Genomic DNA, 16,329 nt, shown 5'->3' on the forward strand with positions numbered 1-16,329 from the left:
GGGCGCTATCAGTTAAAATCGTCACGTTATCAGTTTAATTTTAATAAACTTCAAGATTTTCAGCGAACTCAATTACACGTTGTAATGTCCCACTAATGCCACAATAATAACTCCTCTCTTAGGCGAGAGGGAATGGTTTGTAGCCCCCATGCTGGCCCAATGCGTATTGCAGTCATCCAGAGAACATAATATCTCAATGTATTCATCATCTATTCGCTAGCTTTTAGGTGAAGGAAACGTAAGGAAACCTGCATACATTTACAATGTAATAAAAATAACAATTTTTGAGCTCGCGGCCTCTTTTGCAGGGGCCCTCTTGGGTCGGTGGCCCGTGGCATTTTGCCAGCCCTGCCACGCTACTGATTAAGTACCTATCTCACCCCTTATCCGCAGTTTTTATAATGGTTTTTTTTGTAACATTTACTAAAATTGGCATATATCTTAGAAAATATAGCTAGAACCATAAGTATTATAATGTGGTAAACTTAAATAAATAAATACCCATGGTACTAGAGCCAATTTCCTTGCCAATACTTTCAATTCCAAAATCCTTGAAAATTTTCGAGGGGATTTGAAACGAGCAGATGCTAAATTCGTCCTAATTTATAGCCGAAATAATATGAATATATATCGATATAAAAACAGACGGAATTACCTCAAATTGTTTATTTAAATATTATCCATAGCCGCGATATATATAAAGAGCCTACGTTTTATCTGTCTGTGTAACGAGTATAGATATAAATACGATACATGATAATGTCCGATTTTTGAGTAAAACTTATAATTCTTAGTATTCTTCATTGTTGAATGTCGTGTCACTGTTGGGTGTTATTTCCAATAGAATGTTTGTGCGTTCTCCTATTTTACTATGCCTACTGCTGATAGAGGGCAAATCTTTGTTTTTTGACGTGAGTTCGTCTTATTATTCGATGGTTGCACTCACGAATCATGCGGCGTTACATCTTTTTTTTTTTGAATGGAATCTCGCTGTTGGCTCAGCTCGGGTTGTTTGCGTTGCCAGAATGGCGTTTTATCTCGCTGCTAGCGCAAGGGCGTGACCTGTGAGACTCGAACCTCGGCTTGGGCCGTCGCGGGGTGGTCAATCGCCTGAAGGCCAGGACGGAAGCTCACTGGAGTGAGCGAAGTACGAAGTAAAGGTCCTCGCCTTCCCCGGTGAAGGCGGTTTTTTACCCTAATCTGTGTATTTTTATTTTTATTATTATTGCTGATGCTTTTACGCACCAGCGGATTGGGATGGTGTTTAGCCTTGTCAAAGTGGCGTATGGACGCCAACTTCATCCATTGAGCTATGGTAGGGAGCTCCAGGTCGTGGTGGAGATCGACGTTTCTCACATAGAAAGGCGCACCGGTCGCGATTCTCAAGAATCGCGACTGAAGCACCTGTAGCCGGTGAATATAGGAGGGGGCAGAATGCGCAAAGACTACGCTAGCGTATGTCATGCACGGTCGGATGCAGGCCTTGTACAAGGTCACCTTGTGTCTGAGAGACATGTGACTCCTTTTATTTAAGAGAAAATGGATGCGAGAGAGGACAAAATAGGCCTTCTTGCGAACGGCGGCTATGTGCTTACGGAAAGACATGCCGCTATCGAGCGTGACTCCTAGATATTTGACGGACTTTTGCCATGGGATGGCTTGCCCGTATAGGGTTACCTCTGTCTTGAGGTGAAATTTTCCCCTAGCGTTAGTACCGGGGTTGCCCCTGGCAAAGAGAACTGCTACGCTTTTCTCGGGATTTATTTGGAAGCCCCATTTCCGAAACCATTCTCATCAAACCATTCATTCAGCCTAATGACGTGGTAGCGGTCTGGAGTCTGTCCACAATGACACCTCTATCTTTGTGAGTGGTATAGAGAGCGGCGTCATCGGCATAGAGGGCTAGCTCCACATTGGGAGCCCTAGGGATGTCGCCGGTATACAGCGTGAACAGAAGGGGCGAGAGGACCGAGCCCTGAGGGACTACGGCCATGATGGGGCGAGGAGACGATATCGTTCCTTCCTTCCTTCCTACGCGATAGCGCATTGAGCGGTCGGACAAGAAGTCGTGTACGATACGCACGAGTCTTAGTGGCACTTTAAGGTGGTAGAGCTTGTAAACCAAGCCGTTGTGCCAGACCTTGTCGAAAGCTTTCGCTATGTCGAAGAAGAGCGCACCCATGGCTCTCGGTTTCAGGGAGCTATTCATCCCGGAGAGGATGTGCTCCGTGATTCGATGGACTTGATGAACGCACGAGTGGGCCGGCCTGAAGCCAAACTGCTCATCGGGAATGAGGCGTTACCTCGCTCTGAGGCGTTCCATTTAAGCGCGGAACGAGCGACAAAGAGGCACAATCGGCACCCTGTCCTGTGCCAACGGCAAATGCTGGCTTATAGTTGCAGCAGGTCCGTTTACACTCTGTATCCAGCGTTACCTAAACTTACCGGTCTTCGATCATAAGCCGGCTCAGAAAAACTTCCTTCACCGCCCGATCTTGGCCCGTGCGATCAAGGGTTCCCAGACCAACGTAGTAAGTTGTTGTAACTTATTTTTTGGGAATAGATATGGAAGTCTGTGCAAGCATTGCTATGACGACTTGCCTTGTGATTTGATGACGTCATGGATACCTATTTATAATTATCCTATTTCCTCTATTCAACTTCTAGTCCACTTAACTGTGAAAATAGTTAAATGTCAGTATATCACACTGATAATTATAAACGAACATTGCCGTATGCAAAATTAGTGTTAGCTAATTAACATATAACCAAACATACTAATTTTAATATTGTCACAGATGTTCTTTTGTCTATATTATATAAAAAAGGCCTAGATGGGAAATAATTAGTTACTTCGACAGCATGAAGCTGATTGGTGTAGTGATTTTAGGGGTAAGTTTTTTAATGAAATACCTTGTTTAACAATCACGTGTTAATTAGTTTTACTTAGTAGTTTTATTGTAATTAGGTTTTTATTCATATTACGAAACATGCTCTTGACAATTATTAATCAATATAGTTGTAAAAACAGCTTTTCGTTATGCTGTGCATAAAGCCATTATACACCAGCAACTAGGTATAAGCGTGACATATATCAAAAATGCATTTGGCTTTAACAAACGCATGAAATTTTAGTAATGTCCGCTAAAATCAAGTAACTTAAAGCCAGAATTTTATAATTTCATCTCAAAATATATAAGCGTGGAGTGTTTAATACAACAACATGCATTAAATATAACATAGATTATAGAGTTTTATAAGCTGAACGCGGTAATATGGTGAACTAAAATTACATTTAATTTTGGTTTGGATAAGTTATCTGTGCCATATTTAGTCTCGGCATATATCGTAATTCGTGTATATAAGAGGCAATAGGCTGGGGTCTTCCCAACTCACTAAAGGCGGAGAATAATATTAATTTTAATTTGTGCTCCGACCGTAAATGGAACACAGGTGTCACACCTGGATTATTGGGTCCCTGAAGTGTCAGATAATAGTGTTTAGTATATTTTAATATTTGTGTATATCAGTATATCTGGGAATCATAAATAATAACAGTCGTGAGAGGTCCAAACCTTATTATAATGACAACATTGTCACGTAGTCCAATCAATATAAAAATGTATAAACTACAGCCACGACGATTATATTTTCCACTTTTTTTTCTTGTTTATGGCTTTATGCCAACTGGGCACAAGGTACTTCGCCAGTGTCGTGTAGATGGAGAAGACACGAAGTTTTCCACTTTTATTATGGCCTTATTAAGATGCGCTATTTTTATTTCTGAAATATTAATTATTGGAATTGGATTGAAATATTTTTTTATAAAGGTTCAGGAGTTTTGGTCAAATCATTTCAATCATTTATAAAAATAGTATATAGGTTTAAGTTTTAAAGGAATAAAAGGAATAGCGGGGCAGGATTCGAAGATTGTGGAAACAAATTACAAGTGATGAATTTGGAGACCTTCACTCCGATCGAGTACTGGTGTAAAACATAATGACAAAATCGTACGAATAAATGCTTTTTCTTTTCATATATATTTACAAAAAACAGTTCAACTGCATTATTTTAAAGTTAACGCTATTTATAGAGCTATAAGACTCCGTTTATACACTTTATGTAAAACTTTATTTTAACAAGTGTTTTCTTTTACAGTGTCTTATCTCTACGCAGGCGTACCCAAGTAAGTATATTTATATTGTTAAACAATATTCAGGCAAGCTACAACATTACGGATCTTGGTTACAGGGTTTTGCGTTTATGCAATGGTTTTGGATGTCTGAAGTGTGTTGCGTATTTAGAAATACCTAATGGTGAAACAGGCTTCAAATGCACAATCTCTGAGGGCCTACGACGAAGCGGTTACGATAAGAAACCGTGTGAAGTGCGTGACTCTCCCCGACTATCCGACAACTTTAATCTTACAATAAATGAATACGTATTATACATACGAAATATATTACTTTGTTGTGTCAAAAATACGTCTTTCAATATTGAGAAACTAATTCGTAAACTAAAGTATCCTAAAACTATTTAATTGCAGAAAAGATAATGATATTAAGGTAATAAAAAATAATAATAACTTTGTAATGGTTAACAGGATTAACATTCACTATTTGCCCAAAGGATTTTCTGCATGTTTTTTACTACACATACACAATAAAGACTAAAATTTATTATTAAATAAAAAACAATGTTCCAGCTTTGGGGCCTGTCGCTCTCGGCACTAGCGTAGCAACAGAGGTGGCCCTTGGAGCTGGCGTAGCAACAGAGGTGGCTGGTTCTGGAGCTGCTACAGCAGCAGTTGGCGCATCCCTTGCTACAGGTGCAAGTCTAGGACATGGAATAACTGGTAACGGACTTGCCAACGGAATTGGGAGCCATGGAATCTCTGTTGATGTGTTCATCAGCACATTGCAAACAGCTTTTGGTTCGGTGAAAACTAGTGATAGTGCCGTATGTGTTGGATTGACTGCAGCATTCCAAATAGCGCTAGAAACTTGCAGAGGCAAAGAAGCATTTGTCAATGATGCCTTCGTCACAGCATTCAAGACGGCCTTAGCCGCGAAAAAGGCGAAAGAGGAATTAGTTTTCCATCACTTTATTGGCGCTTTTAGATCTGCTGTCGAAGTCGCGAAGGTCAAGGATTGCCTGATCTCCGAAGGCTTCTTAACTTCTTTCAAATTAGCGTTGCAAGCGGAGAAGACTGTTTCGGCCGTCGGTTTTCTAGATGCTTTTAATTCTGGGTTCTGGCCTGATGGTATTTTCCATGGAAGCCCCGTTGATAAGGGTTTTTCGGTTGACGTTTTTGTGCAAACTATGGTTTCCATCTTTGGAGCTAAAGATGGTCTAATTACTGGTGTTTTAATCCAGAAGTCACTTACAACGTTTGGTCAATGTAAAGGTCTTCCGTCTACATTTGTGCCAGCTTGGAAGAAGGCGTTTGATTCATGTATAGGCGTAGAAAGTTCCGTTTCCTTGGACGTTTTTGTAACTGCTTTCAAGAAGACTTCAGGCTGGAAATCAGTGCCTATAGATTGCTTAACGGCAATCAAATCTCCAGAAAATCTTCGTGCGTTCCCAGATGGAGGAGTAGACAAACTTAAATCAGCTTTTCCAGGATTAGATGGATTAAAACCTAATCTTCCCGCACCCGGTTCCAATCCTGATCCCGAACCAGCTGGCCCAGGTTCTAATCCTGAATCACCAACTAGTCCTGAAAGCACTCCGGACCTTGATGATTTTTCGCCAACAAACCCCGAGTCTCCTGATTCAACATTGCCTAGTGACGATGGTTCACTATCAAACACACCAGCATCTGGTGATGATGGTTCACCATCTAATACTCCTTCAACTACAACTGGCGATGACTCTGTAATTGACGGAGAAGGACCTGAACCTGATGTACCTACAAAAGCTTTATTAAATAATAAACCAGCGAAGGAAAAACTTACTGAACAAGCTTTAAAAGATGGAGCTGTTGCTAAATCAGTAGCAGGTAGTACTGCACAAGCTGGAAAAGATGGAGCTGTTGCTAAATCAGTAGCAGGAAGTACTGCACAAGCTGGAAAAGATGGAGCTGTTGCTAAAGCGGGAGCAGGTAGTGTTGCACAAGCTGGAAAAGATGGAGCTGTTGCTAAAGCGGGATCAGGTAGTGTTGCACAAGCTGGAAAAGATGGAGCTGTTGCTAAAGCGGGAGCAGGCAGTGTTGCACAAGCTGGAAAAGATGGAGCTGTTGCGAAATCAGTAGCAGGTAGTACTGCACAAGCTGAAAAAGGTGGAGCTGTTGCTAAATCAGTAGCAGGAAGTACTGCACAAGCTGGAAAAGATGGAGCTGTTGCTAAAGCGGGAGCAGGTAGTGTTGCACAAGCTGGAAAAGATGGAGCTGTTGCTAAAGCAGGATCAGGTAGTGTTGTACAAGCTGGAAAAGATGGAGCTGTTGCTGAAGCGGGAGCAGGCAGTGCTGCACAATCTGGAAAAGATGGAGCTGTTGCTAAAGCGGGATCAGGTAGTGTTGCACAAGCTGAAAAAGATGGAGCTGTTGCTAAAGCGGGAGCAGGCAGTGCTGCACAAGCTGGAAAAGATGGATCTGTTGCTAAAGCGGGAGCAGGTAGTGTTGCACAAGCTGGAAAAGATGGAGCTGTTACTAAAGCGGGAGCAGGTAGTGCTGCACAAGCTGGAAAAGATGGAGCTGTTGCTAAAGCGGGAGCAGGTAGTGTTGCACAAGCTGGAAAAGATGGAGCTGTTGCTAAAGCGAGAGCAGGTAGTGTTGCACTAGCTGGAAAAGATGGAGCTGTTGCTAAAGCGGGAGCAGGCAGTGCTGCACAAGCTGGAAAAGATGGAGCTGTTGCTAAAGCGGAAGCAGGCAGTGCTGCACAATCTGGAAAAGATGGAGCTGTTGCTAAAGCGGGATCAGGTAGTGTTGCACAAGCTGGAAAAGATGGAGCTGCTGCTACATCAGAAGCAGGTAGTGTGGCAACTGCTGGAAAAGATGGAAGCACCGCTGTAGCGGGCAGCGCCGCGTCTGCGGTCTCTAATGGTTCTGGTGGTACAGCTGCTGCAACAGCAGCCAGCGTGGCAGCTTCTGGAAAAAATGGATCCGTTGTTGCAAGCGGTACTGCTACTGCTGTGGCTTCTGGTACCGGCGGAGATAGCGCGCCAGAGCCTTGTGATGACTCACCAGCCGGCAGTTCTGGTCCAGGTGGTCTAGTCGGTGGACTTGTAGCACAGAAGAAAGCTGAGATTTCGTTAGGCGTAAACTTAGCATCAAGCCTTACTGGCTAATCCTTTTATTAAATACATTTATTATCTGTATGATTGTTTTTTATTTGATGTCGTTTCATGTCATGTCATGAGGAATTTGATAAGTATCAAGTGTAACCGTTATTTATTTGACAAAATAACTTGGTATCACACCCTAAGGTACAAAAAATAAACAAGGATAGTAAACAGCAACAAAAAAAACCTTTAACAATCAATTATTCAAATATTTACAGAAAACTACATTTTCATTATTTTCAGCTATTTATTGCATTATTCGAACGAACATAAAATAATACATATTAAGTCAGTTCAACTGACAATTCCGTTAATCCAAAAGTTTCATTAATATGTGTATTTCTTTCTAGCGCACTACGCACCACCTTTTCATAATACTCATAACTAAATTAGTTTAAATGTACTCTTAACTTAGTGTCTTTTTTCAAATACGCTGTTAAACAAGCTTTGTCTGGAAAAGCGTAATTTAAATTTGTCAATGACCAATAAATATTTAATTTGCAAATTTATATTTGTCTATTAACATGTTTATATGGACTAAAGTCCTTTGCCTTTCCCATTAGGGATAAATTAATACCATCATCATTATCTATTAACACTCTGTCTAGTAATTTAAGTTTTCACTTATGTTTAACTGGCTAGCCTTACGCCACACTGATTTTTGTTAACGAATGGTTTTTCACTTTAAGATTAATTTACAATATTTTACAATTTAGGATTGACAAACGATAATCGCGGATTTTTTTGGCGGCATCATTAGCACAAACAGTGTTACCATTTAATAATGCCGCCAAATAAATTGACATGATATAAAAACTATAGATTCAGTAGATTCCTAATTATGTCAAGAGACTTAAAAGGAGGCAAAAAAGAAAATAGTTTAAAAGAAAATCCCAATTAAAACACAAATGTGAATTTTTGATATAATTTGACACTAAACTTGCTATGTGTTTAAAAATATTTAATTATTAAAGTCAAGAGGTTCAGGCTATATCATAATAAATTAATCGGCAAACCTTGTTATAAATAATGACTTATATTAAACATTTTCTTTACGAGGAAAAATATATATTATTTGTCTGTGTATTAAAATACATTTTTGAATATAATATATAAAAATAGTTGACCAATTCTCAGACCTACATAATATACACAAAACAATTCATAAAAATCGATCGAGACGATCCGGAGAAGTTTGATTACAAACATGACTCAGATATTTTACAGATATACAGATACAGAATTCTCATGTCTCAGACATGAGAATTCAATATAGATTACAATTTTTGAAAACCGAGATATTTTTTCTAAATGATTGGAAATGGGATTATTGTCTAGTGCTAATTGTAATAAGTTACGTATGTGAAAGATCCTTACAAAAACATATTCAAGTTACAAGTTACAAGAAATACAAATGTGTTCAGTATTAACGTTAGTTTGAACCAATTTGTAAAAGAGCCAAAAAACTTAATCTAAAACGACAGTTACTTACCGCCACTTTGTTCTATTTTCAAAAGTGTAAATGTCAAATTGGGCGCGCAATAAATCGATTAGTGGCTTTTTGTATAGCAAATTGGAGGCACGTGCTTGCCACATTAGTTTTTGCCCCTATATAATTTACGAAAACCGTCGTAAAAAATTCTAACTATTATAATACATTTTAAAGATATTTTATGCACAGGTCAATTAAACAAAAATCTAAATATTAAATTCAACTAAAAATATTATTCCCCTAGCATTAATGTCGTATAAAAATAAACTGTGACTAAACTAAAAAACACACTTTATCAAATATATAATTATATAATTTACATTAATGTCAAAACCTGCAGTACCTAAACAAATAATTATACTTTTTTTATAAACTTTTAAGTCAATTCCGTAAATGCTAGGTGACACCTTGTGTATTAACGGTTTCGCTAATAATTATGTTTTAAATTTCAGTTTAGTAACGATTAAATTTAGCGCCATCTACCAAAATACTGGGAAATTAAATAGACCTATCAAATTCCTTTTGTTGATTTAAACAAAATGGCATTGATAACTATATTTAGTAAAAATTTCGTTTAGTAACGTTTTCAAAAAAAAGGTGCGATATGTACTTTATCATTTAGTAATAACACAATATGTTAATTAATGAGAATACATTGTTTAATATTTTGAACATCAAATTAAAGTTTTTATATTGTGCAATAAAGTATGAATAAGTAAATACAGCCACATGAAGATTATCATTAACTACCACAGCTTGATTTAACGGCACCGAAGGTTTCTTTATTATCTTATGGTGGAGACCACCATTGATGGTGCAGATAATTTTTAATATTCATTAGTATGTTTATGATGAACCAGGTGGCGCTTATTTAAATAAATATAACTATTAATTCATTTTGGACTTTAGACTTCATTTCAATAAAATTTATTGGTCATTAAAATACTTTATAATAAATATTATCTAACGGCCGTAAAATTTTAAATTAATAATTTATAGATAGTGGTATTATGCTAAAAAACTTCATCAAAACGTCAAAATCCTTGACATTCTCAAATTCGTAGTCAAATATTTTCACCCAGAAAAATGAGTCTCTCTCAAAAATCTCCTTGTATTTTTTGTAATATTGTAAATAAGTTGGAAGATACGGAGATTTTATATGAAGATGATTTGGTTTGTGTCTTTCGAGATATTAAACCGGCCAGCAAATTTCATATTTTGACTGTGCCTAAGCGGCACATTGAAGATGCCAGAGCATTAACCCCTAGCGATATTGCATTGGGTAAGTAACACAGTATATGGCTAGCCTTAGCCTGATGTAAAATGTGCTTTCTGCATAGTCAGTCGATTCTACATCAAGACAGACCAAGTATACTTACTGAATGTTTCTGTTTTTTTTTGTAATACGAAAGAATTATCTTCTTTTCTTAATTTCGTTTGGGTTTATTTAACCTCTTAATACCCATTCATGTTGGTACTAATTGCATACAGGTTGCTTTTATTTTAAATTACTTATTACAATTTTTACAGTGCAAAAAATGCTAACTGTAGCTAAACAAATGCTGTCACAAAATAATTATTCCATGGATGATGCCAGATTTGGTTACCACTGGCCACCATTCAGAAGTGTAAAACATTTACATCTACATGCAATAGCTCCAGAAAGTGAAATGGGATTCTTGGCTCGGATGATATTTAAAAAGGACTCATATTGGTTTGTGTCTGTAAGTATGAATATACAATTCTTGAAACTTTCTACTCAAATTTTAATACTAAATGTTATAATTGAAACACTTATTGTATGTTTAATTTCAGCCTGACTATGTTGCTTCAAGACTGTGAAAAGCTGACAACTATGTATACCAATTTTGTAGAATTTTTCTTGGTGGTGTGTACATTAGTGGAAGTCCTAGATTGAAATACAGTTGAACCCATTTAAGAGATGAATAGTATTCTATAAATTTTTAGTATTAACTTGCAAATACAATTTTTCATAGCAATTAGTTGACTAAGGGAGCATTCAAGTATTACGTGACACAATTTTTGGAGATTCTTGACCCCCATCCCCACCCCCATTGACTTGATTTGAGTAAAACGTTTCGTGACCACCCCAAGTGACTCTTTCTACCTAAAACTTACCATTATGTGGTGTAAAGTACTGGAAAGTCAAAAATAATATTATCAATAACACATAATTTAATTCCTACCCTGCATCAAACATTTTACAAGAGGACTCCCCCCTTCAAATTCGGTACGTAATACTTGAAAGCTCCCTAACTTGCTCCCTGTGCTCCCAAGCACAGTATAGGAGGAAGCAATGTCAGGTGAGAATATGTCAAGAATTTATGTGTGGATAGATGTCAATGTTAATAATGAAAATAGCTCCATACTAATGTGATCTAGGTTCCAAAACCTGTGAATCAGTGGTGGAATTGTTGTGGTATACATGTTGGTATACATCTATCATTGTATTACTGTTCATTCCTTGGTCATTTGGTAAAAGCCTCCTCCAAATCCTGCCATTTCTCTGTACTGTGCCACTCTGCCATATGCCTTCTGCTATTTCCAGGTCTATCCACCTTCTTATATATAGGTTCAATTGTATTATATTTTTGTTAATAAGATTACTGTGGTATTAGGTTATTTTATATGGTAACATTTAAATATGATTTTTTCGAAGTACTAGAAAATATGTTTCAATTAGCTACACAAATCTTAATGAGTTAAGGGTTATACAACTTTAAGTTTTATTTTTGTACCAAACAACTGATTTATGACTATTATATTTGTGTAATTTTTTTTTATGTGAAATGTTCTGTACAACATTCTTTGGTGTGAATGTATGTGCAATGTTAGGAATTATTACTTCTCGTAACATTACATATTTCTATTGTTCCTATTGTTCCTATTATTTTACTAGTTATGTTAGCTATTATTTAATAAAATGTTATTGTGTTACCTATGGTGTTCGTTTTTGACATATGTCCATAATGCTATCATCATTCTGACATATTGCTTTATAAACTTAAGTATACTTAAATATTATTTTAAATACTACGGTAACAGTTTGCTTATTGCGAGCGCTCGTAACGAGTTAGTGCAGCGTACTGACAGAATAAATGGTCGATGCGTAACACTCAAAAGATTCGCCAAAAAACCGCCAGCCCGGTCGAGCACTCAGAGCGAGCCACGAGCGACTCGTTGATCGTTGATATCGCTGTAACAATACGTACTGACTGCACGAATCCTCGATGTGTAATACATTACATGACACCGCAAGCATGAGGTCAAAACCCAGCTGGAGGCTTCAAAGAGTGACTTCGAAGGGAGGAGTTGTAACAAATGGTGTTTTTTTGCGGAAAACCCGGAGTCCGAGACTTCACGAAGCAGTTTCGACTACAGACACGAGTTTGCTCCTATACTCATAATCTGTCCGAAAAATAGCTGCAAAGCTAGTATTAAGAGTATCCCGAGTGCTATCGTCCGCATAACAATGATTAGACTAATGATTTAACTACTCACGAAACACATAAAAGAATAATAATAAAAAAAGAATGAAAAAAAAACAAACTTGAACGCAACACAATTGGGAGGGGTCCGCTTGACTAACATTTATGAAATCCAGTGTAGATGACGGCGCCTTCGATAGTTCGCTCCGTCTGCCCCGAGATATATAATATATTTTTTGGACCCAGACTTGCGCGTTCTCCGTAAATCGCACGAAACGCGAGTAAAACTATTGACACACAGAAAACCGGCGTAATGTATGCCTGTGCTTTGTTACAGCGGGTGAGGGCCGCTCTTCCTGCGCGCCTCCGAACTTTTATATACACTCTAGGGGTAGGGCAGACAACACCACGTGGATAGTGGGGTCCTCTGATTCGGTTTTGGGTACTTTTTGGATATTAAATAAGTAAGTAAACAGTTAATTGTAGTAAGAATTAGATAATATAGAAAGTTACAAACAATGAAATGAATATTTTATTATTTTATATATACATATTTAATCACAGTTAGTTTCTCGTATTCAAAATAATCGGAACCCAACACTAAGTGATTGACGTTTGATATGAATTATATGTCAAATATATTTTGTATTGGCGTGTTATTTACCAATTCGTATGAAAAGTTTTAAAAAATGTATCTCATGATCCGTAAGTTTGCGCAACCTAAAACTTTGCAAAACTCTTTCTTTTAGTGAGTACTATCTACAAGAAAAATATGGGCTTTTAAATTGACGGTCCATATTGGAAAGTTTAGCCCAGTTTTGGTTGACTGATTACGCTAGTAAAATAACCTCTACTACAGCTTAATTCATCAACGGGCGATAGGGCCGTCACAGTCACAGTTTTTGCAGCTTTTGCAAAAATAACACCTGAAGATGAGTGTAAAGAATGCTAAGAAGTGGAACATCGAGACTCGACCACTAGACAAATATTGATGGAAAATGGCAACATTTTGCTATACGCTGACAGCGCCGCGTCTACGGGACTTTGGTGACGAAAACTTCATTTCACATTGACTCTTTTTTTTCCCCTTTCTTGGCCTGCACGGTTTGTGCGTCAGCCAACATTGACTCTTGTCCCATTGACATTTGACTAATTTCATTCCATATATCAACTTGCAAATGACAATAGTCAATACCGCAATTCCCAAAACTTGAAAGTTTTAAAGAAAATTTAACATTGAACTTGCTTTTAAAAATATAATTACAAGAGGATTTACTAAATAATATTGGTTAAAAATAAACATTATCTATACTTGCATCCCATAATGTCAAAACTTGCTGAAATAAGACTTTTTTACGAGACTAAAGTAAATAAGATTCTTCCACATCCAATTTTCGATTCTCGTGATTTGGCAAAAGTTAAAAGTGATATTTATTTATATCGGGTATTAGAACACAGTCAAAATAATGTTCAACAAGCCGCCGATATGCTGTACAACATAATGGAATGGAGAAAAACCAATAATGTTAATGATATTAGTGAAGCTAATGTTGATTTAGATATTCTGAAAGATGGCTTATACTTCACTCGTGGAAGAGATATAGACAGCTGTTTACTTTTTATTATGAATTCCAAAGCTTATATTAAAAATCAAAGGGACCTTGAAGCACTGAAAAAAGTTTTTATATATTGGCTAGAACGCCTTGAAAGGGAAGAGGGTGGGAAAAAAGTCACATTATTCTTTGATATGGATGGATGTGGCATAAATAATATGAATTTAAACTTATTTAGCTACATGATTAATGTTCTTAAATGTTACTATCCAAATTTTATTAACTATATAATAATTTTCCAAATGCCGTGGATATTATCTGCAGGCTTTAGAATTGTTAAAGAAATGTTGCCAGCACCTGCTATTGAAAGATTAAGAATAATAAACAAGGATAAATTAAATGATTTAATTGCTCCTGAACAAGCCTTAGTAAGCTGGGGTGGAAAGGATAACTATAAATTTGAATTTGTGCCTGAACATCGAGATATTGGTCCAGTCATAGTTGAAGATGATGATAATTATTCTCTTGGTGAAATGTTAAGATTAAAACCTCCAAAAGTATTGCTGTTTGAAACTATAGGTCACAAAATTTCATCTCAGCTTATGATAACAAATATGGAGGAGGGCATTATTGCATTTAAAATACGTACTACAGCCCCAGAAAGATACACAGTCCGTCCAAATCAAGGCATTTTACCTAAACATATTTCTAAGAGTATAGATATTATAGTTTTACCAGGGTTTGACCTAGGTTCTGTAGAGAAAGATAGATTTTTAATTTTATCAGTTAATGTGCCAAAATTGGATATGCCACAAACAGAATTGAGACAAATTTGGAAAAGTGCCGGAAGCAGCATTGATGAATACAGGCTTACTTGTGCTGTTAAACAACAAAACATTAATGTTAAGAATGTTGAAACAAATTCATTAATTGAAATCAATAGGAGCTTGGATAATGAGTATAAGAGGATTCAAAATAATCTTAACTCACTTAATAAATACCAAATTCTTATTATGATTATAATGTCAGTTTCAATATTTATTAATATTATTATTTGGATGAATATTGGAAAAAAATGTACTATACAGTAGAGAAGTAATGCGATAAGGAAATATGGTTTCAAAGCATTTTAGAAATGTTTATTAAAATTAAGCAAAAACACCAAGTGATGTAAAATATTCTGTGATAGGCAATTGTGAAGTGGTTTTAAATTTGATTATCTGTATTTTTAATAGGAAGATTATAATATTTTGAATTAAAATCTATTAGGTGAAATAATATTAAGAACAAACTTAATATTAATATTTCCTACCACTGGGACAATGTGATAGTATAATAAGAAATTGCATTTATTATGAAACTTGTCTATAGACAATTGTTAAGGATATAATATTGTTGTGTTAAAAAAATTTGTGCTGGTACAGGGTAGTTTTTTAAATACATTTTTATAATATTGTACTTGGTTTTTCTTAATGATGAATGATCTCACTATTTTTCTAATTGAGGTAAATTTTATGAATTATTATATATTAAACGATATATACGTGAAAATGACATGAGAACATAAGAAGGCGCAACGCTAACCAGATCCATACAGTAACTTCCTCACAATCGAGGCAACCGAAACCGCAATATCGTAGAACACAACTCCCGAGGAAACTTTTAGTAGAACAAGCATGGTTCGCGAATAAACTATGTAAATACATAAATTGCTATTATGTAGTAAATAAAACCTATGCTAAAACGAGACATTTTTCATCACAGTTTTAATGTAAGCCCGACTCATCTGTTAACAGAGGGCTTAAGATGGTCTTAACGGTAGTATGTAGAAAGTCGAAAACTAAATTTGTATGAAAATGACAGTTCGTCGTCAAGGCATCTTGACGAAGCCGTTCAAGCACATTTGAGCACAAATGTGAGACGATTAAATTGATATTTCTTTGTAGTCAAACGTCAATACACTCCAAGACATCACGTCGCAAGTAAAGTTAAATTAGGCTAAATTAAAATTAAATTAGATATTTTTAGGCTGGAATCGTGAAGCGCATCCCTTGAGTAAATACGGGCACACAATTTTGATAACCGCCTTTGAACCAAGTGTTATTACAGTTTTATATGAGACCTGACATTTCCTTTTATATATCAGGGTTCAAACGGACTGGCGGCTTACCTGATGTTAAGTGATACCGCCGCGTATGGTAGAATGCCAGAATTCTCGCTAGTACTTTGCCGGCCTTTTAAGAATTGGTACGTCGAATTAAAACTCAGCTACAGGTATTAATCCGAACACTCTCCATGGAAAATGCCGCAGAGAGACCATACGCAACGCCAAAGGATCAAGCCGCACACCGTATCGTTCTTCGTTGAATACGGTCAAATTGAGGATGCTGAGGCGCTCCCGCCCAGAGGTGAGAAGAGTTCTCCATGTGGGACCGAAATTACGCTTTATAAAGTATTAAGCGGTTGCTCGAAGTAAAGCACCGTCTCGCCCAGCCACGCTTCTTAGAGGCTTCCCTACTAAATGACCACGAAACTGAAAGTCATTCTATATGTC

The 16,329-nt window shown here is 36.8% G+C and overlaps 3 protein-coding genes across 3 annotated transcripts; all 3 read left to right on the plus strand.

Moving 5' to 3' along the window:
- Window positions 1–2,862: 2,862 nt before the first annotated feature.
- Window positions 2,863–7,317, plus strand: LOC123715649 (fibroin heavy chain-like). The gene is made up of 3 exons (XM_045670851.1): window positions 2,863–2,892; window positions 4,159–4,186; window positions 4,706–7,317. Exons 1-3 carry the CDS (start codon window positions 2,863–2,865, stop codon window positions 7,285–7,287), a joined length of 2,640 nt encoding a protein of 879 aa, XP_045526807.1. The 3' UTR covers window positions 7,288–7,317.
- A 2,439-nt stretch (window positions 7,318–9,756) lies between these two features.
- On the plus strand, window positions 9,757–12,618 carry LOC123715678 (adenosine 5'-monophosphoramidase HINT3-like). The gene is made up of 3 exons (XM_045670901.1): window positions 9,757–10,055; window positions 10,304–10,497; window positions 10,589–12,618. The coding sequence occupies exons 1-3, from the start codon at window positions 9,860–9,862 to the stop codon at window positions 10,613–10,615; spliced, it is 417 nt and encodes a 138-aa protein (XP_045526857.1). The 5' UTR covers window positions 9,757–9,859; the 3' UTR covers window positions 10,616–12,618.
- A 739-nt stretch (window positions 12,619–13,357) lies between these two features.
- LOC123715730 (motile sperm domain-containing protein 2-like) lies at window positions 13,358–15,224 on the plus strand. The gene has a single exon (XM_045670977.1). The coding sequence runs from the start codon at window positions 13,547–13,549 to the stop codon at window positions 14,864–14,866; it is 1,320 nt and encodes a 439-aa protein (XP_045526933.1). The 5' UTR covers window positions 13,358–13,546; the 3' UTR covers window positions 14,867–15,224.
- The last annotated feature ends 1,105 nt before the right edge of the window (window positions 15,225–16,329 follow it).

Source organism: Pieris brassicae, chromosome 10 (assembly GCF_905147105.1).
Source record: "Pieris brassicae chromosome 10, ilPieBrab1.1, whole genome shotgun sequence".
NCBI classification, from domain to species: Eukaryota; Metazoa; Arthropoda; class Insecta; order Lepidoptera; family Pieridae; genus Pieris; species Pieris brassicae.

Bases quoted from the DNA above. Each gene is read 5' to 3' on its own strand.
- LOC123715730 (XM_045670977.1), top strand. From the start codon at position 13,547: ATGTCAAAACTTGCTGAAATAAGACTTTTTTACGAGACTAAAGTAAAT.
- LOC123715649 (XM_045670851.1), top strand. From the start codon at position 2,863: ATGAAGCTGATTGGTGTAGTGATTTTAGGG. The intron at 2,893-4,158 runs GTAAGTTTTTTA...TTTCTTTTACAG, and splicing joins TTGGTGTAGTGATTTTAGGG to TGTCTTATCTCTACGCAGGC. The intron at 4,187-4,705 runs GTAAGTATATTT...ACAATGTTCCAG, and splicing joins CTCTACGCAGGCGTACCCAA to CTTTGGGGCCTGTCGCTCTC.
- LOC123715678 (XM_045670901.1), top strand. From the start codon at position 9,860: ATGAGTCTCTCTCAAAAATCTCCTTGTATTTTTTGTAATATTGTAAAT. The intron at 10,056-10,303 runs GTAAGTAACACA...CAATTTTTACAG, and splicing joins CCCTAGCGATATTGCATTGG to TGCAAAAAATGCTAACTGTA. The intron at 10,498-10,588 runs GTAAGTATGAAT...GTTTAATTTCAG, and splicing joins ACTCATATTGGTTTGTGTCT to CCTGACTATGTTGCTTCAAG.